Source organism: Mytilus trossulus, chromosome 7, assembly GCF_036588685.1.
Source record: "Mytilus trossulus isolate FHL-02 chromosome 7, PNRI_Mtr1.1.1.hap1, whole genome shotgun sequence".
NCBI lineage: Eukaryota > Metazoa > Mollusca > Bivalvia > Mytilida > Mytilidae > Mytilus > Mytilus trossulus.
Window position 1 is genome coordinate 52,978,838 of NC_086379.1, and position 25,955 is coordinate 53,004,792.

At 31.5% G+C, this 25,955-nt stretch overlaps 2 protein-coding genes across 2 annotated transcripts; both read right to left on the reverse strand.

Moving 5' to 3' along the window:
• Nucleotides 1-3,390: 3,390 nt before the first annotated feature.
• LOC134727131 (complement C1q and tumor necrosis factor-related protein 9A-like) lies at nt 3,391-7,239 on the reverse strand. Its single transcript, XM_063591514.1, has 2 exons — nt 6,965-7,239; nt 3,391-3,886 (listed from the first exon to the last, which is right to left on the reverse strand). Exons 1-2 carry the CDS (start codon nt 7,227-7,229, stop codon nt 3,459-3,461), a joined length of 693 nt encoding a protein of 230 aa, XP_063447584.1. The 5' UTR covers nt 7,230-7,239; the 3' UTR covers nt 3,391-3,458.
• A 6,360-nt stretch (nt 7,240-13,599) lies between these two features.
• On the reverse strand, nt 13,600-14,502 carry LOC134726514 (uncharacterized). Its single transcript, XM_063590920.1, has one exon. The coding sequence runs from the start codon at nt 14,500-14,502 to the stop codon at nt 13,600-13,602; it is 903 nt and encodes a 300-aa protein (XP_063446990.1).
• Nucleotides 14,503-25,955: the final 11,453 nt, after the last annotated feature.

Below are 25,955 nucleotides of genomic sequence, written 5' to 3' on the forward strand. Positions count from 1 at the left end.
GTTAACCTTGTTTAAAAGCTAGCTAAACCACCCAAAATTGGCAAAGCAACCATATTAGTGTGATAATTGAGACCCAGTAGACAAAACTGTGCAAACATAAAACTGACATAGAAATAAAAAAAACAAACATGCAAATAAATCTAACAAAGACGCCAACAAAAACGGTTGTTGTAGGTGATAGTTTATTTTTACAAAGCCCCTCATACATTTGTAGTTGATCAGATTGTGTTCACTTCCTTAGTATTTCAAAAAATTCAAAAAATTGTAAACAGTAAATTTATAAATATAACCATATCAATGACAATTCATGTCAGCACAAAAAGTGCCTACTACTGATAACAGACCAAAACACAAACACTGAACACTTAGCAATGGACTACGAAAATGAGGTCAAGATCAAATAAAACCTGTGTAACAGACATATAGATCATAAAATATTTCCATACACAAAATATAGTTGAACTAATGCATAAAGTATTAGAAAAAAAGTTCAAAACTCAAAAACGTAACTTTGACCACTGAACAGTACACCGAATATACTAGACCTATTGCTTATAGTATCTGAGACATGGACTTGACAACCAAAACTTAACCTTGTCCACTGATCCATGAAATGAGGTCGAGGTCAAGTAAAAACTGTCTGACGGGCATGAGGACCTTGTAAGGTACGCACATACAAAATATAGTTATCCAATTACTTATCATAAGAGAGAATTTAACATTACAAAAAATCTTAACTTTTCTTCAAGTGGTCACTGAACCATGAAAATAAGGTCAAAGACATTGGACAGATGACGAACGGAAACTTCGTAACATGAGGCATCTATACACAAAGTATGAAGTATCCAGGTTTTCTACCTTCTAAAATATAAAGCTTTTAAGAAGTAAGCCAACGCCGCCGCCGCCGGATCACTATCCCTATGTCGAGCTTTCTTCAACAAAAGTTGCAGGCTCGACAAAAAACTAGTATAAAAAGTAGTTGCAATTGGGTAACATAACTGAATAAGTTAACAATATCATTTAACTCTACTTTCCGCTATATAGATGATGTTCTTTCACTAAACAATTAAAAATTTGGTGACTATGTGGAACGCATCTATCCTATCGAACTAGAGATAAAGGATACTACAGATACAGTTAAGTCAGCCTCATATCTTGACTTACATCTAGATATTGACGAGGAGGGTCGTTTGAAAACAAAACTTTACGACAAAAGAGATGATTTCAGCGTTCCAATTGTGAACTTTCCATTTCTAAGTAGCAACATTCCAGCAGCAACTGCATACGGGGTATATATCTCCCAATTGATACAATATTCCCGTGCTTGCAATTCCTATCATGATTTTCTTAATCGAGGGTTGCTGCTCACAAGGAAGCTATTAAACCAAGAGTTCCAAATGGTGAAGTTGAAATCATCCCTTCGTAAATTTTACGGACGCCATCAGGGGTTGGTTGACCGTTATGGAATAACCGTTTCACAAATGATATCGGATATGTTCCTTACGTCGTAAGTACAAACCCCTTCCCTTTCATGAATGTGACCTACCGAATTAGACTATTTACCGGATTTGTTAAAACATATAAGAAACACGACGGTTGTCACATGTGGAGCAGGATCTGCTCCTTCCGGAGCACCTGAGATCACCTCTAGTTTTTGATGTGGTTCGTGTTGTTTATTCTTTAGCTTTCTATGTTGTGTCATGTGTACTATTGTTTGTCTGTTTGTCTTTTCATTTTTAGCCATGGCGTTGTCAGTTTATTTTAGATTTATGAGTTTGATTGTCCCTTTGGTATCTTTCGTCCATTTTTTAGTGTTAATGATTGTAAAATATCTTGTAAACTTCAATTTACAGAGAAAATATGATAAAAAAGGGCAAAAGATAACAGGGACAGTCAAACTCATAGATCGAAAATAAACGGACAACTCCATAGCTAAAAAATAAAAAAAGCTCCATACTTATGGTAAACTCCCACCAAAACCGTAACAGTACTTACACATATTTTGTGGTCTTCAGTTTAATAGATAATTTAAAACCAAGCTAAATATGTATAAATTTTGCTTTTAATTAACTTATAATCCCTGTTAAAAGTTAGTCAGTATATTTGACACTGAACAATGTCGTGCTTTTTTAGTCTGTTGTTGACGTATTTGCCCAAGCTTTCATTGGCTTCGATTACTTTAACATCGATACTTTTGCATTTATTTGAGTTGTGATTGTTCTTTATTTCGATTTGATGAGTTGAGTCATTTTAACCGATCTGAACATTACATTTTGTTATCATTTTGTGTTGTCATACCATTGTTAGGGTAGGGTTGGTGCACGCTCATCAATGCGTTTAACCCATCCACATTCTGCATATGCTATTCGAAAATAAACTCATCAGTGATACTAGAATCCAAAGAGTTAAAAAGCCAAATAAAGTAAGAAGTTGAAGAGCATCGAGGAACAATATTTCAGAAGCAACTGACGATACTGTGTTAAAAGAGCAAATGCGGCTATAAAGTATTATATTACTAGCCTAGGAAATCATCAGTATTTCAAAGAATTGTAAGTTTTGTTAACAGCTAATTCATAATTTTGACCATATCAACGACAAAAGGAGATTTTTATTATTTTTTTGTTCCTCTTCTTTGAACTGTATTTTGTTCGTTAACGTTGTTGTTTGGGCAACTGTGTCTGGTTTTTTTAATCATGTGTTTGTTTACTGTGTTGTATATTTATTTTTGTGTTTTTGTAATAATTTTCATGAATTACTAGAATTTAATAATTGAGTGCTTCTTTATGTTAATTCATAGGGGTGTAAAAGCATTGAACGAAGACTTATCGAAGACTTATTTAATACTCATACTATGAAAACGAAACCACGATTACTAACAAGTTTCTATGTTATTTACCTGTGCACTTTTTTTTATTCATTATTTATTATGTTACAATTCATGAAATTCATTTTAAAATGAAGAATGACGCGAGATTGCTGTAAAAGAGGGACGAAAGATACCAAAGGGACAGTCAAACTGACAACGCCATGGCTACAAATGAAAAAGACAAAAAGACAAACAATAGTACACATGACACAACATAGAAAACTAAAGAATAAACAACACAAACCCCACCAAAAAAGTAGGGGTGGGGATGATCTCAGGTGCTTCGGAAGAGTAAGCAGATCCTGATCCACATGTGGCACCGGTTGTGTTGCTTATGTGATAACAAATCCGGTAAATAGTCTAATTCGGTAGGTCACATTGAATTTCATGAAAGGGAAGGGGGTTGTAGTTACGACGTAAGGAACATATCCGATATCATTTGTGAAACGGTTATTCACTAACTCGTGATGGCGTCACGTTGTAAGATAATCAAAATAATGTATAACATTGAAACATACATCTAATGTAATTATTACACCTTTAATATTGTAAAAAAACATGAATAAGTAAAACATTCTTCGTTACATTATTATTATTTTGCGACTTGCAGAAGCCATCCAGCAAATGATGTTCGACCCAAGGTGGTACTGTATATACTCCCAGTAACGTCAGCTGTAGAACTCGTTCGAATAAAGCAACTTTCATTTTCCTCCATGTAAACAACAACAGTAGTGGAAGAAGTTGCTGCGTAACCAAAATAGCTATTTGAAAATGTTGAACCGATTACAATTCCGTCCTTCACAATCTCTGTAGGAATGTCGGAGTTAGCGGACGCCACTATGGAATAGGAGAAGATATACACTCCTCTGGTCTTAGCTTTGAATGTACCTTCCGCGGAATCGTAGGAACCGTTACCATTGAAGACGACATGGTCAAAGTTCAGCTTAGAGCTTTTTCCAGGGTTGTACTTATCCGTTGACATATATGCGTAAAATCCTACCGGAGTTAGGTCTTTTGTTCCTGAAAGATTAGATTTACATTAAGGTTTATCCGTTTAAACTTTATCTAATGGAATAATTGTCTTTTTAGGGGTTGTAATATATTTGTAACCATACTAAAACGTTTGTGATTAAAAACAACCAAGATAACTCATGGCCTAAATGATGTACACAATTAAACAAATAGCTCTGGAGATCAATCTGAACTGGGTAAGATTACACTTTAATTTTATTTGTCAAATCTATTTTGAATTATTTGTTATGACTGAAAACTTTGTAACAAGATGCCTACTAGCTTTCAAAACTTTATATTCATCATCGTCGTGGTATTGGTTTCTCAAAAAAGTTTTAAAAACAAGTAGTTAAGTAAAGTTCTTAATTCATATGCATACCATTATTAAAGTCGTCGCAAAACTATAGGAACTAATAAATTGGAACCTTTCTCGAATTATTGTTTTATATGTGTTATCTCATCGTATATTCATCCGTAAAAAAATGTTTTGTATTTATAATGATTGCACAATGTTTACTTTTATAACAAACTGTGTTAAATAACAAATGCAGTGTGTACCGGTATTTGAATTAAAAAATACGTAACAAACTAAAATGTCAAAACAAAAATCAATTTGGGCATAAGCAGTGGGATATCTAGTGACCAAATATTACCTACCCTGCAAACACTGAAAACCAGATCTTGTGAATGCATGTCCTGTTTTAGCAAATGTGCTATCAATTACAAAAACGTCCTGGTAAATAATTTAAAAACTAAGTCTAACTTAAAAACAAAATTTCATTTTAATGTAAGCAATTCACACATCAAGAATAGAAAACGATTAATACAGTATACTAAAGTTGTAAAATGGGTTTATATATGCTATGCAAATAAATTCCTGATTTTTTTTTTTAATTGTTTATCTCCCTGGAAAGAGTTTATTAATCGTATATATAAATATTGAAGCCCAGGTGGTCGTGTGGTCTAGCGCACTGGTTACAGTGCAGGCGATTTGGTATCACGATATCTCAGTAGCATGGGTTCAAATCCTGAAGAGGAAAAATTAAAAGGACAAACATACCAACAATAGTACACATGACACAACATAGAAAACTAAAGAATAAGCAACACGAACCAAATTTGGGGTGATATCAGGTACTCTGGAGGGATAAGCAGATCCTGCTTCACATGTTGCGCCCGTCGTGTTGCTTATGTTATAACAAACCCGGTAAATAGTCTAGTTTGATAGGTCACATTCATGAAAGGGACGGGATGTATATAGAATGAAGATTTTGTTTTCAATAACGATATTTGAAATAAACCTTTATTGTTACAAAACGTCTGAAACAGTTAAAAAAAGGGTTTAGGATTAGTTGTTTAAAGCTTTCAGTATTTTGAATAAAAAAAGGTCAAAATGCCTCGGAACCCCTAAAACTATAAAACAGATAGATCTTGGAAAAGTATGAGCAATCATTTCAAAATATTCGAGGAGGACTTCTTTAGACAAAACTATTTTCTTTTAATATTATTATATATGTTGCCTCTTTCAGAAACAACTTAATTTACCTCTCCAGAAACAATTGAAAAAATGGATTTGACGTGAATACAGATTTTCTCAACATTCATTGTACTGACATTTGGTACTACATAGCTACTTTTGCATATGTACTATTTCTGTACCAACAATTTGTAGTACTGGAAATCTACTTTAATATTCAGTGCTATTTTGTTTCTTTAAACTTATTGAAATATTAAGGTGTTTGTATTTTACAGTACTTGATTTGTTCTTGAAATGTAAGAACTACAGATTTTTGGTTACATCGTTACATTTTAAGTGTTTAGAATGTTTGTCTATTTCAAATGCCTTACATTTATGAATTCAAATATCGAATATTATGAACACTGTAATACAGTTGGTATTATGTCTGTACCAAAATTTTAAGTACAAATCAAGTACTGTAAAATACAGGTACCTAAATATTGCAATAATTTGAAAGTTAAGAAATAGTACTAAAATATAGTATTTCCAGTACTTCAGATTTTTTAAGTACCGAAATAGTACATATGCAAACGTAGCAGTATATGCAATGTAAAACACGCATTTATTTGAGCAATATAACGTTCAATAATATTTATATTATGCACGCACGGGCAAAAAATTAATTTCAAGAAATAGCCTGAATTCCATGCATATGTACACATATCTAACACTTGTTAAAATACACAGAAGTGAGATTGATACAAAAGGGTAAGCTGTAATAATGCAAATACCCACTGTTATCTGTAACAGTTGATTTTACGTGATTTTTAATATTAAAGTGGTCGTTTATATATCAATAAACAAACGAAATATAATTGAAATTATTATTAACTGATATATTGGTAGCTAACCCTTTCTTTATCTACGAAAAAATAGTTGCTTAGATTGATTCTTTTTTCTTTCTACTATTTATATACCTCCATACGTACCTTATAACTAAAAAGTAAAAAACAAAGATGCCGAACGGAAAACTACTGTCATATAAGATAAGAAAGGCTATGATAAACTATGGGGTTTTCCTTAGTTTGAGTTTTTTTTGTTTTTATATATGTTACTTAAATTTTGTTGGCGTGAGGAGTTAATTAGGAAAAACCATTTCAAAAAGTTTTGTGCATACCACTTATGAAACAACAGATGAGTTTCCTTAACTTAAAATGAAAATAACATCGTGTGATTCGTATGCGTCCGAATCGTTTTTCTGGATTTAACTTAGTTTTCTAGGAAAAACCAACGTTAAAAAAGAATTCAAACCGTAGTTTAAAATTCTTTTTAAAATAGAGAAGCAAGTAAAAACAAAATCCGCTACATGTAAGTGATTACTTAGGAAAATCTTAACTCAAGTAGCTTTATGCATTCGGACATAGTTTTATACATTATGTGTAACAATTTTCTCTGTAATTCCTTTCATGCCCTTAACATGGTTACACCCCTTAACATTTTATCAATCATGGCAATTGACTATAATACCTCCATGAAATCCAAATTTTTACCTATTTGTCTTTTTAGTTTTATCATTCGTCTATGTTGTAGAAACATTCAATAGTAACATTTCTATTCCAATTACTTACGTTTCCCTTTGCATTCCGGTTTCTTCTGTTGTAACATAAACTCAAGTGCAGAAATCCTACTGGCCTGGAGATTCACTTTGTCTGTTAATGAAATCTTTGTATTCTCTAGTTCTGTCTTTAAAAACGAAAGCTCATTGTGTCGATCCGACTGTTCGTTCATAATGTTGATTTCTATATTGCTTATTCTTTTAAGTAGATCATCTTGATGTTCATTTGATGAAATTTCCTGTAAAAAGATAAAGAGCAAAATGTAAGTTATAATCATATTTCTTTCTACCGATAGCAATATTGCAATTGAATATAAATGATCAAATTCGATATTTATATACTACCTAACAGGTAAATACGCACCAATGACGTGTGAAAGATCTTACATATCCAGACAAAGGGTCAAGGGCTGGTAAGGTTACCTTGGGCAATGCTTAAATAAATAAAAGAAGACATCTAGAATTGTTGAAATGAGGTGTCAATAATTTGAATTAGACCGAGTTTTTAATATCAACGTTTGTCAAAATGTGGAATTTTACTTATGTTAGCTGCTTTAGTTATCTGTCTTTTAAGTTCATTAACGATTATAAGAATGTATTTCGCAACCATGGTCACTTTAAAAAAATCTGTTGCACAATATCGGAGATTTGTTTGTTAAAAGGTGCTTTTAGATTGTTGTATTTCTTATTGAAAAAAGAATATACATTGGTTATTACTGAATATTTGGATTTAGTATTTCTCAGTTTCTCACTAATAAAGAAAATAATACCAAATTTATATCGGAAGTAAAGCTTAAAATGTCTTAATTTTAGATGCAAATTAATTTAACTTTTATCGATACAAAATTGTATTCAAACATGTATCATTTTATGCATCGTTTGTATAAAAAGAGTCTAACTTCTGGGTATGGAACATCCTGGTCAAACATCCTCTCCGTGTCTTCTGTTGAGATTACCTGCTGACTAAACCATATAACCAAACTACTAAAACTCTATAAGAAAAAAATAACAATACATTGACTCGTTGTCATGGATCAGCATTTTGTCTGTAGACAACAATTAATCAAAAATCAAGATGACCTACTAAGAATGCGGACAATGATGCGATTCAAATTAAACATACATATAAATATTTGATAACTCAACATGTTTTTCACATGGGTAACCAATCTCCGGCAGAGGTTAACTTAGTTGTCATATGAATATATTTAAAAACAGTTAAATTATTGACTTGCAAGCAAAACTATACATACATAATTATTATTTTGACGAAATTGAGTCAAAATCGATGCTTAAACTAAAAATTATTTCACAATTCTTTTTTTTTAATGTTTAAAACAAAGAAATCGTGTTTGAAATTCACAAATAAAATACCGGTACATCAATTCATTGTAAAAACAATGACATATTAGAGCCTGGTGGCCGGAGTCAGGATTTAAAAAAAATCTTATCGTCATTTCCTATTTAAATCAATGCTGTTATGAAATGAAAATATGGACAGTACTTTTTTTTTATCCGAAAATCAAGGTTAAAAATAAATGATTTAAAATTTAGTTCTCATCTGAATACAACTTTTGCATAAGATAAGTTAGAACTCCATTATAAAATATTTCCTTGAGAATGTGGATACTTAAAAATTCCAAAGATCTTTTAGAGTACATACAATCTAACTCTCTTTCATCTTGCAACAGTATTAAAACATTTGACTTTTCTACTCTTTACACAAGTATTCCACATTCCAAACTAAAAGACAAACTAAAAGAGTTGGTATTACTTTGCTTCATAAAAAAAAATGTCCAACGTAGATACAAGTATCTTGTCTTAGGGAGGGATAAATCCTACTTTGTAAAGAATCATTCTGATTCAAATAAAAAATTCTCTGAAACCGATATTATCAAGATGCTTGATTTCTTGATTGCCAACATATTTGTTACGTTCGGAGGACGTGTTTTTCAACAGACTGTCGGTATCCCAATGGGAACAAACTGTGCCCCTCTACTTGCTGACTTGTTTCTTTATTATTATGAGGCTGACTTCATGCAGGAACTTCTTAGGAAGAAAGATAAGAAGTTAGCAATATCCTTTAACTCTACTTTCCGCTATATAGATGACGTTCTTTCACTAAACAATTCAAAATTTGGTGACTATGTGGATCGCATCTATCCCATCGAAATGGAGATAAAGGATACTACGGATACAGTTAAGTCGGCTTCATATCTTGACTTACATCTAGAAATTGACAATGAGGGTCGGTTGAAGACAAAACTTTACGACAAAAGAGATGATTTCAGCTTTCCAATTGTGAACTTTCCATTTCTAAGTAGCAATATTCCAGCAGCACCTGCATACGGAGTATATATCTCCCAATTGATACGATATTCCCGTGTTTGCATTTCCTATCATGATTTTCTTGATAGAGGGATGTGTACTATTGTTTTTCTGTTTGTCTTTTTCATTTTTAGCCATGGCGCTGTCAGTTTGTTTTAGATTTACGAGTTTGACTGTCCCTTTGGAATCTTTCGTCCCTCTTTTAAATGGTATACACACAAGAGGCTTTGCTATTTTCAGAAAGGTGGGATTTTCAAATAATAATTATAAAGAATGTCAAACAAACCAAACGAACGACCGTGTACATGCAAAAATGTTCCATATGAAAAATACAAACAAATGTAAAAGGCATTTTTTAAATACTAGAAAGCCATTTATTCTGTTAGAATATCAAAGTATGAGATATTTGATTCAAAACTAAGCGACACAAGATTCAAAATGAAATTTAGACTTTTGGTATCTTTCATCATGCAGAGTATGCATGTAAACGTGAATAATATTCTAACCCTTGGCTAACACATGTTCGTTCATGCACGTTTCAAAATAGATTATATAGATCAGTCAAGGTCTCAAGTTTCCCGATAAAAGACACCAGGCTTTTCCACTATTTTCTACATAAGGAAATGCCTGTACCGAATCAGGGATATGACAGTTAAGTAACATTCGTTTGGTGGGTTTGAACTTCTGGTTTTACCATTTGATAAAGGACTTGTGTTTTGAATTTTCATTGGAGTTCGGTATTATTGTTATTTAACTTTTCTCAAGTACTTTTAGGCCTTCTGACACTTTAAACTAATTGCTTTCAGGTTTAATTTTTTTAAATCAAGCAGATATTGAACCACAGGAGAAATCGTTAAATGGCAAAGTGTTGATTTTTAAAAAATGATCTTGTAGCAAATTTTCATTCTATGCCACATTTAAAATTTGCAATTAATTTTAAATAGCACGGCATAGCTATAATAAAAAAAATGAACATGGGTATGTTATGTAAACTTTCAATTATAGTAGGTCTTAAACCCGTTCTAGTTTGGTCTCCGAAAGTGAAACAAATTAAGAAAAAAATGATAGTAGATTCTCGTCACCTCTTTCATACATTTTGTACCAGCAATCCTTACCAGACGATGTATTTCAACGACGTAACGTTCAATGTCATTTAAATGAATGTGTAGGTAGGGGTGCATTGCTTGTTTTTAATTATGGTTTCTTAGGAAATGCATTTAATATAAATAATTAAACGACCATGGTGTCAAATGAAATCATTATAAAATCGTCCTAGATCTTTTTTAAAGCATAAAGAAGGGCATTAGCTGCAAGATTTGAAAGATATTTAAATGTTATTGTTTTTTTATTAATCATTTATAAAAGTGAAATAGTGAAATAATAATTAGCTTTTTGCAGCCTTGGTTAAATTTGGTCAAAACAACCTAAAACAATTTGCTATGAATCATTCATTGGCAAGTAAATAATCAACATTATTGAATCCGTATTTATGTGACCTTCAATTTAGCCCCTTAGCTAGCCCCTTGCCTTTGAATGATCAAAGCAAGTTCTCCTTTTAAGAGGAAAAGAATGTCAACATTGACAGTTAAACAAGGGTAAATTTTGCTGACTGATTCGATCAACAGAAACGCGTAATTATACAGTTTAAAACGATGGTCAACTTAATTTGTTTTTAAACTGAACATGAAATCAAACAGACCTAGAAAATCTAATTGCACATGTTCACAATCTAGTAATATCAATTAGAATATTTATATCAGGTTATATGATCGTCGGTCACTCTTAAATATATATGAGAATTTGCGTCAAGTCAGTGAACATGAATTTGTTAGCTACAAGCTGTTTTTATAAACCATAGACATGGTAAGTATTAAGAAAACAGATTATAAAATATATCGCTAAATAATTCCCATTCTAACAAAAATAAAAACGCCCTTGAAAGGGGATGGTTGGTTCCATACTGAAAGGGGGTTGTGGGGCGATGTTAAGGTAAGAATACAATGATTTGGAGTTTGTACCTGTTGGGAGCTGAGAATTTAATGACGTAGACTATTCCTAAGCGTTTGCAGCAAGATGAGTGTCGGTACGAAACACTTTTCCGTTTTCCTAGTGCACTTATTATAAGACAGTTGTATGCCATAAAAGATTGTCAGTGAGTAATTCCGAAATATTAGTACTTGTATACATCGTGCATGAACAAGTTGTCCCTCTTCTTTTGTATTCTATAGAATATCTCATCATGGCATTTCTTATGTTCTATCATTGCTTATATTGTAAAATATTTGTGATCACCTCAAAAGTCATTTATTGTCTCTTCTATATAAAAAAGGAGGGTATGTTGTTGTTTGTTAATTTGATCTCTTTATTATATCTAGGAAATAATTATAATTGTTAAATGTACTTTTAGCATGGCTCACGCAAAAGGAAAATTTATCTAACTCAATTTTAGTAAATTTTGTGTAGAGAAATATTAATTAAACAATCACACATCTTGTAATATAAAGAAATTTGCCTAATTTAATTAGTATTTTGTAACATTTAAGATAAGTTGTTTGAATACTAGTAGACAAGACAAGACAAGACAAGACAAATACTTTATTAAAGTCTCACCACTTGTTACATATAAAATATACAGCTTTTTTAAACACAAATTAACAACAAGAGCCACTCTATAAAGAGTTATGAGAGACTATAAAAAAAAAATTTAAATTATAATACAAATACAACTTAAGTCAACTATCACGAATATAAAATACATTTTCGCTTTATTAAAATTTCATAGCAGATTTTGGCAGTATAAAATACCATATTTTCATTTGTAAAAAGAAATATAAATTTCTCATTATCAGACATATGTAAAAAATTCTCATCAACAATACAAGCATGGTTAAAAATAACATTACGAATCTCTGAATATACAGGACAGTTTAACAAAACATGTTTTTCATCTTCAACGTCATCAGTACAGTTAAAACATAATCTATTTTCAATATCAATATTCTCATAACGACCAGTTTCAATTCTGATGGGTGCTACACCGCATCTAAATTTTGCTAAAGCACTCCTGTATCTACCTGGTATATTAAAAATTAAATAATTTTCTAAGCCATATACATTTTTAAACATTCTATATGTACGTAATTTATTTTTATCATCTGACATAATCTTGTCATACCATTCTCCCTTAAATTTTTCAAAACATACATTTTCAATATTCTTAACTAAATCCTTGTTCAAAATAGCACCATTGCACAAATATTCCATATTAAGTTCTTTTAACTTATTTTTTACTCTAAAATGCCAATTTTTGACTTTTTTACATGTGTTACCCCATATAAACACTTTTTTATTTACTCTATCATCATTCATTTTATTAAAACGTGTCCAGTTTCTAAAAACTCTAGTCCACTGTTTGATTTTACATGGCATCCAGCCCATGTCACCATACAAAGACATATTAGGCGTGTATTTTCCTACACCCATGAAAAAACGCATGGCTCTATTTTTAATACTATTTATACATGAAAAATCACGTGTTCCCCATATAGAGGCACCATAATCTATTACAGACCATACAAGTGTATCAAATAATTTTGTAAATGTACAATATTGAAATCCACCATTAGCTTTACATTTGGATATTAACAGACCCAACGATCTACTGGCGGCTTTAGCAACTGCTTTTGCCATATTATCATAGCTTAAATGCTCAGTAAACAATAAACCTAAATATGTGTATTGGGAAACAATATCTACAGTGTTACCATTAAACAAAAATGAAAAATTTGATTTAGATACAGACTGTGTTCTAAAATGTACTATTTTAGATTTTTCTAAGTTAACAGTTAGGTCATTAGTACAACACCATATATTCAAAACATCTAATATTTTTTGTAAATCACTCTCATTCTCAGTGATAAAAACAAGATCATCTGCATATAACAACATGCTAAGTTTATCATTTTCAATGTCTATACCTATGTTCAATTTCTTGACCTCATCAACAAGATCATTAATATAAATATTAAATAATAAAGGCGAAAGGATACACCCTTGTTTTAGACCACAATTTACGTCAAACCAATCGGTTAAGTTACCATTTACTTTAACACAAGCCTGTACATTGTTATAAAGAGAATAAAGTGATTTTAACATTTTTGAACTAATACCAAGTGTTTTTGATTTACAAAATAATAAATTTCTATTTATCCAATCGTAAGCTTTTTTGAAGTCAATAAATGCCACATATGTTGATTGTTTACGAAGTTTTCTAGTTTCTATAATAGTAGCCAATGTACTTAAATGGTCAACAGTACTACGTCATTTTCTAAAACCATTTTGCTCGTCACATAAGAAGTCAATATCATCAAGCGTATATGTTAGTCGAGAGTTCAATAATCCACAATACAATTTGTAGGAAACTGGTGCCAAAGTTATACCACGATACGACAAGGGATCTCTCGGATCTGATGTTGAGCTTTTTGGAATAGGTGTTATAATCCCTTTTGACCACATTGCTGGAACTTTACCAGAGTCAAAACAAATATTGAATACTCTAGTTAGTGCATTTAACATAGTTTGGTTCTTATACAATTCAACTGGTATTTCGTCATATCCTGGTGATTTACCATTTTTGGAACTTTTTAAAACATTAAATACTTCTTCCACAGATATTTCACAATCTAACATATCATCATATATAACATCTACATCATTTTCACATATATTTACATCACTATCATCATTTCTATTAAACATATTAGAGAAATCACACTTCCATTTATTTAAAACTTCATCTTTATCACTAGAAATTTGACCATCATCTAATTTTACTTCCATAGGAATATAATTTTGGCGCTCACTACCTACACCAATTTTTCCAATTTTTCGCCAAAACTCTTTTGGGTTTCCACACGAATTACTCAATTCTTCCTGCATGGAGTACCAATATTGGCGTTTTGCCTTTTGAACCGCTTTATCAAATAGTTTCCTTTTATTCACAAATACTTGTCGAAAAAACTTTTTCTGATTTTTAATTTTACACCTAATCCATATTTTTTCGGATGCACAAACGTCGTTCCATAATTCAGTTAACTCCTCACTCCACCAAGGTTCCTTACATCTCCTTCTTTTGTTATTTACGCCGTCGGATAAGACAATCACTTTAGATGATAATTTTGTAGACATTTCCGTTTTAATAACATTCACAAATGCATCATACATATTGTTAATCTTGTCTTGCGTTACATTTGAAAATTCCAAATTTTGAATAATAATATCAATATCATTCAGAGCAGATTCCGAACTGAGCCAGTCTTCTGGTATATTTTTTTATGTCATATTTGGTTTTAGTTTTACGATTGTTTTTTGGTTGCGCAGCATTTTTATTACTTTGACTAAATTTCAACGTTATTTCCCAAGTCAGTAGAGAATGATCTGGAATTATTTTCTGAAGATCAAATTTACCATTAGCACATATTTGCTCTATAATTAAACTAGTTCTTGTAACTTTAAATTTGTTGAAAATATCCAGCATTTCGTACGGTACTACGCAGTAATCCACAACGCTCAGACCGCGGGTAGATACATAGGTGTAGTCATTTAATAGGGTATTTCTTCCATTTAAAATACAACAGCTAATATCTGTAAGAAATTCACAAAAGACCTTCCCATAACTGTTACACTGAAAGTCTACAACATGTCTGTCAGGAAGATTATCAATACCAGTGATTGAATCAACAAAGTCCGAACATCGGCTATTCCAGTCACCACATATATAGAAGGGGTTTCCTTGAGGAACAGTGTATACTTTAGTCATTAAGTTGTCAAAGAATTCATGAACGTTAACTGCACGTGTGGAATTTTCGAGAGGAAGATAAACAACACAGACATAAAGAACGTTATTGGCATTGGTTTTGTTCTCAAGTTTAATCCACAAAATTCCCTCAGTGTCATTATCTGCAATTGTAATATCAAATTCATTGCATATGCTATTTCGTATTAAAATTCCAACACCACCTGATCCGGATTTTGCTCGGACATGAATATGTTTACGATTAAGACCAAACCACTGATAACCTTCAACGCTAATAACGTTATCCCCAGTAAGATGCGTCTCTGCTAGTCCAAGTATATCCAAATCATAATGTTTTACACATGAGATTAAAAACATATATTTATCGCTATTTACATCAGACTTCCAACCATTAATATTCCAAAATCCGCAGTTTGCCTATTTATGCCCATCATAGTATGTAGGACGTTAAAGTGCGATGCTAACGCTAAAGGACGATTGTGTCAGACACTAAAGGGCGATTGTGTCAGACGCTAAAGTGCGATTAAATGACACGCTAAAGTGCGATGGTATGACACGCCAAAGTGCGATGGTTTATGACAAGCTAAAGTGCATTTGTTTACACACTAAAGTGGGTTTGGTTTACACACTAAAGTGCGTTTGTTTTACACACTAGAGTGCGATGGTGTAACGTGAATGGCGTTCAGGCAATATTTTTTTTTAATTCATTTTTGCCCTGTTCGTATTAGTTTTTCACGTTTAATATTGTGTTTTTTATGGCGTACTAATTTATACATCTTATCGTTATTAGCCTACTCGGCCGGCTTACCCGGCTGCTTGACCTTTTGACGCATACAACAATCACTTTTCCATTGTGACGTCAGATAAATTTTTTTATGACGTAAACTTTTTACGGGAACCTGTGTGATATTCAATAATGGCGGACAAATAGAGATAAGGTGTATAATCCTGGTACCTTTGATGATTAATTATAGTGTTGTCAAATCGTACACGTTTGCCTAACCGGTTACTCGTATAATCGTTCGACCGATTCATCGGTTAACCGGTAGTTATATCAATATTTGAAGGCCTTATCAATAGTACCCTACATATCGATATAAGAATATGTGGTATGAGTGTCAATGTGACTACATTCCTTCCAAGTCTTACATTTACGTTCTTATAATACGATGAAAAGAAGCTTGGCCCTTGGTTTTATAAGGCTTGTTTGTGAAGATTCCTGTCGAAGTTTGACTTTTAATAATCAAATACACGGTATCAACTATGGCGTTTCTACAAACTTCAAATTGAAAAATAAAAAAAACCGTCTTGATCTCGTAAAATTGAACATGTCTGAAACCGATGATTCTTCCATTTTGTCTTGTTGCCTTCTACAGTAATGTGAGGTGTTTCAATTAAATTTGATTAATCCTGGTATTCGTACCATCAAATATATATTGATTACATTCACGTTGGTTTGCTTTTTACAGTTTTTGAGTTAGCATTTGGTTTAAAGTATGACAAAGAGTTGCACGACGGAGATTATACATTTAGATGTAGGTCTACACAATATTATAAGAACAAAAAAGAAATAATAAAGTTAATCGTAAAATTTAATTGTATTGGCCCAAGACCACAATTAATGACCCCGCTTTTCGTTGTCCACGAATATAGTTCCTTTTAATTAGAGTGTATTTTTCCTAATTTTTTTTCTTTCCTTTCCTCACTCATTTCTTAAATCTTTTTGGGTGGAAATGAAAGAAGAGAGGTCAAATAAATTTTTGGATGTTGTATTTTAACTGATTTTGATATGGAATAAGTAATTAGGCCAAGTGCAAAAAGGTGATATTTACAGTTTTCGGAACATCTCTTGACCTGTCAATAGGGGTATGGATGTGTACTGGCTAAATTTGTAAAAGTGATTGCTTCAATCTTTCTGAATTTTGAATTATATATTTGGACTTGGACTATACATTACACACACACAAAAATTGGACAAAAGTGCATGGTGCAATTTTTTTAATGATGCAAAAGGTTATAAAGAACTGATAGAGGAATTAATTGTGGCCTGTGGTCTGTGGTCTATTACTGATTAAAATTGTCTGTTAAAAAACATGAAACTAATTATATTTCCTTAAGAGCTTGCCCCGAGCTGAGAGTTCTAATTAATTTTACATTTTTGGATTAACAATACCAATCAATATACTGTACAATTGATCCATCAAATTATTTACCACGACGACAACTTTTAAAGAAAACAACTATTTAATGATTTCAATACAAATTTATATCAAATCTATTTAAATTGAAAAAAAGTCCGGTTAACCGGTTAGCGTTTTTGGTATTCGGTATTCGGTCGTTCGAACAATTAATCGGTTAACTGGTTAACCATTGACAACACTAGTTGCTTATAAATCATGCCGTTGTCTCTCTCATTTGAACTGTTTTACACTTGTCATTTCGTGATCCTATTTAGCTTGCTATGCGAAGTTAACCAAAGCTAAATTAGTACCCATTGGAATACAGACTGTCTGTTGAAATATCAATGTTCAAACTCAACAAATATATTGTCGTTCAAAAAGTCCAGCATTTTGAGAATATCACCTTCTGTATATTTTCTGGTAGTTTCAGTGTGGTTCTTTCCCAGAATATTATTTTTTCCCCAAAAACACGACATTTTTATCTATGATTCCAATTTTTATAGAAAAAAAAACTCTGTTAGATGAGATCTTTCAACTTAGCATGGATAATAGCAGTGTAAAGCGTAGAAAAATCAAAAGTCTTTTTAAAGTATGCGAAAGTTTCAGTTGTTTGGTCATAAAACTAAGTAATTACTTCGATGGAAAGTTGCGGCTAATTCCAAATCATCTTATATATAGGAAATAAAGGCAACAGTTCAAAGTCATAAATCGATAAAACGAAAACAAATCCGAGTCACAAACAAAAACACATCAACTATATTAAACTGCAATACACAGTATACTTTCGCAATTGGCATGGTGAATTTTTCAGATATCATTTTTTTTAGTTATTGTAGTGTTTTTCAACAAAGATTTGACCCTCAAACTTTTCAATTCAATTTTATGAAAAATGAGCAGAAATTCATACGAGTTTTTTTAACCTCTTCATTGATAAAAAATATTGAAAACAACACGTTATTAATTTCTTGCGTCCGAAGCGCCTTTCTGGATTTAACTTCATCAGGAACGCTCAAAGCCAAACATTTGAAATCCGAAGATGTATAAGTACCGAAACCGTTGAAGAGCTGTTTGTCAAAAATACCTAAGATAAATAGCCAAATGTCTATTGTTTCAGGAGAAGGTAGATCTCTTATTTCTAGAATGCAAGGAAAGATGGTTGTGAAAATTAGGATTGTCAATTTTAAGTTTTTTTCCTAACTGTTTATTGCTACCTTAAAAGGAAAACACCTGAACAACAGAAACAATGAAATGCAACAATAACAAACGCCAAGAAACATAGGAATGCACTTTTTGATAATAAATATCATAATCAAGTCTAGGTAAAAAATAAAAAAAGGCATTTTTAGAACAAATTATGGGTTGAAGCTGATTTTATAGCTAGCAAAACCTCCCGCTTTGATGACAATGCTATAAATATAACTTTAATTGCGTAAACATTACGATACAGGAATACAGTACAAATTAACACATAAAAATAATTTTGAATAATTGATATAATTATACATTGCAATATGTAAATCAAAGAATAACAACGAAAAACTCCCATGAATTTACGACAGTACGCCATGAGAATTTTGAAATTGTAATTGAGTTTTTAATGGTGTTATTTTATGTATTTTCGAACCATGACTAATATATTGAAAAGGAACTGTGTTTATAATGGTGTTAATATGTGTATTTTCTAACCATTTCAGGAGTTCTCCTTACACAATATATGAATAAACAAAAACATTTTGTGCTTATTGTTGCTTTATAACTAAAAAGTAGTATTAATGCAATAACTGACTAATGTTCGTAACTTTTTCGTGAATGCAAAAAAAATTAAATAGAATAACTGTAGTATAATGCAAGACAAGGTGATTAAGTGACACTTGATAAGAAATGTGATTTAAAGCTTGAATGTCTTGTATCCACCATTTTCTACATAAGAAAATGACTGTTCCAAGACAACAACAATCAAAACCAAGGAGTAAACAAAGACTCACAAAACCAAAGACATTTACATCAACTGTTATAAATAATAATTAAAAAATAACAAGAACTCCACTAAAAACCGGGAGTGAAATCAGGAAGGGCAAGCATTTCCTGCAACGTATACGGCACACGACCAAGTCAGGAATATGACAGTTGTTGTGTGTTTTATCTTTTGATTTTGACATTGGATTACACACTTTTCGTTTCGAATTTTCCTCGGAGTTCAGCATTTTTGTGATTTTACATTTTTTGTGTCATGCAGAATGTGCGTGGAAACGTTGTACAATATTCTGAAGTTTGGCTGATACACATGTTCGTTAGTGCAACTTTCAGCAAAACAAACCGTAAGTCTAAAGATTCCCGATAAAGGATTAAAAATATGAAAAGTAGCTATAACCAAAAAGCATAATAATATTGCAATTCTGTAGTTTTTCGTTTAACTTTTTTTTGCAATGGCTTAATTTTGGTCGATTTTTGTGGACTATTTTCAAGCATCATACGACATCTCATAATATGTATCTTAATTCTTAATTTGGTTGTTTTTTACGGGAGTTGTAAAATTATTGTACCATCGAACCTTTTTTTTGTAAATTATGTCCCCATTATATCACTTATGAAAATGAATTCCATTGATTTATTTACTTGTAAAATTATAGATTCATTCATATTGCGTCATTTGAATCCGTACTTAAAACCCATTTTTTTTAAGACCAATGTATCTACTAGCTTTTAGGCCTCAATAGTATTGTCAAATTAGTTATCAGGTTTAATTAAGAAATAATTCCTTCGTGTCATGCTCTATGCTCATTTTAACATGGGTAGGCATTATATTTGTCGATATTTTACACTGAGCGTTAGCGAGGTGTAAAATGTGATCAAATATAATGCCTACCCATGTTAAAATGAGCATAGAGCTGACACAAAGGAATTATTTCGATTCTAATAGGACAAATACAGTATTTTTATAGCTTGAAGCGTATGAAAATACCGTAAAAATGTTTGGCTTTTCCCGTTGCTCCCCGAGGAGTCTGTGTATTTCATTTCATATTTGATAAGTTTAAAAACTATGAGCAGGGTAAATATATGTTGTTTTATAAAAATATATGATAAAAGTTTATGCTAGATGCTTAAAAGTATATATTTTAAAGGATAATGATGCAAATATCGTTAATATACACAGTAAGTTCGTTCGCATGAGTCAAACATATTGTTTGTGCTCATAAGAACACGGCTTTGTTTACAAAGCGTAATAAGGACGTCATATTAGAATTGAAAAGAAAAACTGTGACAAGACAAATAATGGCGAAGTGTTGATTACTAAAAATGATACTGTAGCAAATCTTACTCTAGCTGCGGAACCGTAGCATCAGATTGCGCACACCATTCATCTTTTGTCAGTATACTGGGTCGACTGGGCATGTTTATTTTGCAATATTCTATTGTATTTTTTATATTTAACTTGGCAGTCTTAAATGAATAATCAAGATGACTCAAAACTGCATTTTTGGTAGATTTCGGAATCATTTGAGCAATAATAATAAAAAGAAGAATTGGAATGATATTCTAAACCAAATCCAAAATACAATCCGAAGTACTTACATAATTTACCTTAAGAATTCTTAAGCGGCTTAGTAAATTTTGGTTAAAGTCTTCCTATTATGCAACACTTTGAATTTGCCATAACTTTAAAGAGCACTGCATATCCAAGAAACTATGAAATTGATTTAATATGCTTTAAATATGTTATATAAACTTTCAATGTAAAAACGTTTAAAGTTGGTCTCCGTTAAAGAAACAAATTCAGGGCAGACATGCCTTAAGGTTCTCATCGCCGCCTTCGTACAGTTTGTACTAACAATCCTTATCAGGTGAAGTATTTGAATAATATAGCGTTCGATGTTATTTAGATATATATATAAGCATGCACGAAGCAGAAGAGTGCATGGATTTTTTTCAAGGAAATAAGATTTAGATAATCAATTAAATAATTCTTGGGTATAATGAATTCATGATCAAATAAACCTAAATTCTTTTTAAATTGTTCAAGAAGGAAAATATAAAAATTAATAGAAATACTAATAACCGATAACCAAAGATCATATTTAGCATAGGTTACGTAAATGGAAAATTAGACTGTCGCAATTTAAATGAAGTTTGTAAAAGGCAGTTAAAACAATCACAACTCTTGCAAATATCGTTTTCCTAGTGCTTTTGTAATAGATTTGTGTTTGCTATAAAATATTGCCAGTGAAGATATTAAACGTTATGTTTATCACGTATGCATAAGTTGTCCATCTTCCTTTGGGTTCTATAGAATACCTCCTTCTCATGGAATTTCCTGTGCATAATATGTATGATCTCCTCCCAAGCCCTTTATCTTCGATTTTGTTTTTTGTCCATGGATTTATGAGTTTTGAACAGCGGTATACTACTGTTGCCTTTATTTATCTCTCCTGTATAAAAGAGAGGGGGTCCTGTTGTTGTTTTTGATAATTTTATTTTTACATTATATCTTAGAGAGACTGATAATTGTAAAAGTGTATTTCTTGCATGTCTGACGTAAAAGGAAAATTTATCTGACGCATTTTAAGTGACATTTGTGAAGAGACATGTTCTTGTAAATTATAGGCATTTGCCTACTCAATTCTTTGTGACATTGCAGATATGACGTTTGAATGTATTTGCAAGTTAAAACATGCTAACAATGGCAATGCAAAAGAAACCAATGAGGGAAATATTAACACCAGTACACAATACATAACATAGAAAACTAAAAGTCTAATCAACACGAATCTCCTTCATAAATAGGTTGATCTCAGGTGTTCCGGAAGGGAAATCAGATATGCTACCCATAATACCTGTCGTAACCCGGTGATCATTAAGTCTATTATGTAATAGGTCGCATTAGAGTAGGACGGGTTTGTGAAACAGATATTCAAAAACAGTCAACTAACTCGTGATGATGTTCGTAATTTTTTCTTTCGAAGAACTTCACCACTTGGAACTCTTTTTTCCATAGCTGCGTTGTAAGCAGCAATTGTCTATCAAGGGATTCATTATAGAAATATAGAAATGCAAGGTTTTGATTATAAATACTGTGCGTATCATTTCAACTGAGATATATATACTAAACATGCAGGCGCTGTTGGAATGTTGCTACATAGAAATGAAAAATTGACATTTAGGAGGAGGAAATCATCTCTTTTAGGTAAAGTTCTGTTTAAATACGGCATGTAAACATCGTCAATTTCTAGATTTAAGTCAAGATGCGAGACATATGTAACTGTTTCTGTTGCATCCTTAATATCAGTTCGATGGGGTAAATGCGTTCAACATAGTCACCAAACTATTTAGTAGGAGTATGGACATCATTAGTGTAGCAGAACATGAAGTTAAAGGATAAAATTTTCTTTTCAATCTTTTTGTTTAAAGTCAGCATCATATGATAAAACGAAGTTGGTAAGAAGAGGGTACATACAAAAAATTATGCTGTCAATACCTGCTAAAATTTATTAATAATGTTTGTTTTGTAATTTAATGGTTATAGAACCTTTACGACGAGTTGGTTGTGAAGAATTAGGTGGAATGGAACCGCTTAAATCTCATCCCTCCTTTGAAGGAATAGATTGTGAACATTTATCTGAACAAAAACCACGAGAACTACTTCCATATTTACCAGCTACAAAAGACAATCTAGATGAACTGTGGAGTCAGGTTAGTATGCCTATATTAAGTTCAATATTCTTTTTGTCTGTCACCTTATAGTTCGACGTCAAAAGCTGAAGTAACCTATCCGAATTGTTTTTGAAGATGTGTGAGCCTTGCAATCAGTTTTTTCAAACATTAATTTGAAATGTATGTTAATTGAATCAGAGAGTGCTTGTATATCATGTACTTATGTATAGAGAAATAAATGAGTGTCTTTTATTTGATTTGAAAAATACTTTAATGGTATAATTGTGAAAGAACTTTTCAACTTTGCTATCAAAATTTTACAAAGAAAATGTAGACATGAAATAATTCATAGTCATAGACCTATGGACTGTTTGAGATCCTCACAAATAAATGCACACTTGGTAACAGATTATATTAATGTAATAAATGCAAATTGTTTGATTTATGATAGCCAAAACATTGTCAGCTATGCTCTTGATTAAAAAAGTCCATTCTTTATTTCAGCCTGGTTTTGATGATAAAAGAATTGTAAAACTTATAACCAATAATGTTAGTGATAATTTGTAAGTAAACTTTTTTGATGGAATTAAAAATACAAACTTGCTGAATCCAATTAGACCTTTTACATTGAGTTTTCCTAAAGCTCTTGATTTTCCAATGATTTTGAGAAATAATCTGAGATTATGTTGAATTTTTAGTTTTTATTAATAATCATTGTCATCAATCATATGCATAATGAACAACAAATTATTTGAAATGCAGGGTTTGCATTATGTTAACACCCCATTTTTGTACAACAAGTGAGTTAATTATATTTTTGACCTTGCTCTCCCAAATAAGATAAAGTTTGTCTTCATCAGGCGGGGATTAAGTATGTTTAATTTCAAGGTTTCTACATGAGGTCATCTAACAGTGTAATGGAAAAATGTAAATCAGTCAATCTATGATAAAGATTTACTCTGTAGTACTTGAGAAAAAACTGTAGACAACACAGAACTCGTAATTTGCATTCAATCTTTATCAAGTTCCCAATGACAATGGGATAGACCCTGGCAAAGGTAAAGATAATATGATACCATAGTTAAAAAAAATCTTTACTTAATGCTTTGCTTTTTTTGTATCATTGTACTTTCAAGATTCTTTTTTATTCTCAAATTAATATTGCTGTACTTACTTTTATAGAAGTATAACTAAAGATGAAAGAAACAAAAGATAAGAGGAACAAAAGAAAAATAATGAATATCACAAATTTGTGGAAGACAACCTTATTCTGAAACAGGGTCTTGTGGATAAAAGAAAGGTAATGTAGATCGGAAACAATAATACATTTCAAATAAAATAACCTGCTCTCAATGGAATGTATTTTCTTAAGGCTTGATAGTTTATTGAATTAAAAATGTAAATCAACTGCCAGTGTAAAACAGCATAAAACACAATTTCTTTACATAATGAATATACCTGAAAAGATTGTATTGATAAATTATGTTGCATGTAAAAATCTAATATAAAAAATAGCAAGGGTTCCGCGGAACCCAGTGTCTTGCCTACATGTTATTTTGCTGTAAATTGCAGGCTCAACAAAAATGAGGGAAAAAATCAATAAAAATATTCCGCTTGATACTATCTTTTGATTGTAAGAAGTTTCTGTCCAAGTTTGGAAAAAATCCAGGATGAATCTAATAAATGTTTTAAAACTTTAACAATATAAATGTAATGTTAACTGGAAGAAAAACTAAGTCCATTTATAAGTAAAATACAGATACACAGGTACAAAATATACACACCTTCCAGATACTAGCTTTTGATCATAAACAAGCTTCTGTCCAAGTCTGGTATAGTATAAGAAATTAATCAAAATTTTTAAAAATTTAACCACAGAGTGAATGTGTTGTTTCCTGGCAGAAAAATCACAGAGTGAATGTGTTGTTTCCTTGCAGAAAAACTAAGTCCATTTAAAGTAAAATACAGAAAAAATGAAAAAATGGATTTATCGTTTTACAAAATTTACTTCTGGATACTATCTAATGATAATAAACAAGCTTCTGTCCAAGTTTGGTACAAATTAAGGATTGTTTTAGAAAGTTATTAAAATTTTAAAAACTTTAACCACAGAGTGAAGTCCATTTATAAGTAAAATACATGGAATTTTATTTTCAAAAAAATTACTTCTGGATACTATCTCATGATCATAAACAAGCTTCTGTCCAAGTTTGGTACAGATCCAGGATAGTTTAAGAAAGTTATTGAAATTTTAAAAACTTTAACCACAAAGTGAATGTTATGTTTTCCCGCAGAAAAAAATAAGTCCATTTATAAGTAAAATACGGAAAAAATAGAATTTTATTTTCACAAAATTTACTTCTGGATACTATCTCATCATCATAAACAAGCTTCTGTCCAAGTTTGGTAGAAATCTAGTATTGTTTAAGAAAGTTATTAAAATTTCAAAAACTTTAACCACAGAGTGAATATTTGTGGACGCCGCCGACGACGACGACACCGACGACGACGGAAAGTAGGATCGCTTAGTCTCGCTTTTTCGACTAAAGTCGAAGGCTCGACAAAAATCATTTGTTTAACACAAGGTTTAAATGTGTAACTTCTGATTCCTACTAAAGGACTCGTTGTGTTAGTAGTCCGATGCGTAAATCACTACACCTTGAATCACAGTTCAGTACATGTGACGTAAAATAATATTTCTATGTCTTACCTTTTTATTTTCCATGGTTTATTTGCAAGGATACGTATGCTTTTATTAACGGAGGGACCACAATTATATTACTAGTATGTTGATCCGACTAATAAAGCTTTAAAGGGACAAATTCCATGGTTAGTATTTTCTATGACCTAATATGAATGTAATGTATTTGTATTTTTTTTCTCTTCAAGTTAATTCTTAAATACAGCTCATACCAAAACAATTTAATTTGTTTTTCACTTAGGTCTATAATTCCCTTTTCACTGCGGTCTATAATTTAGGTTTCTAGTTTGAAATATATCAAGAATTTTTTTCTCTTTAAGTTTATTCTTAA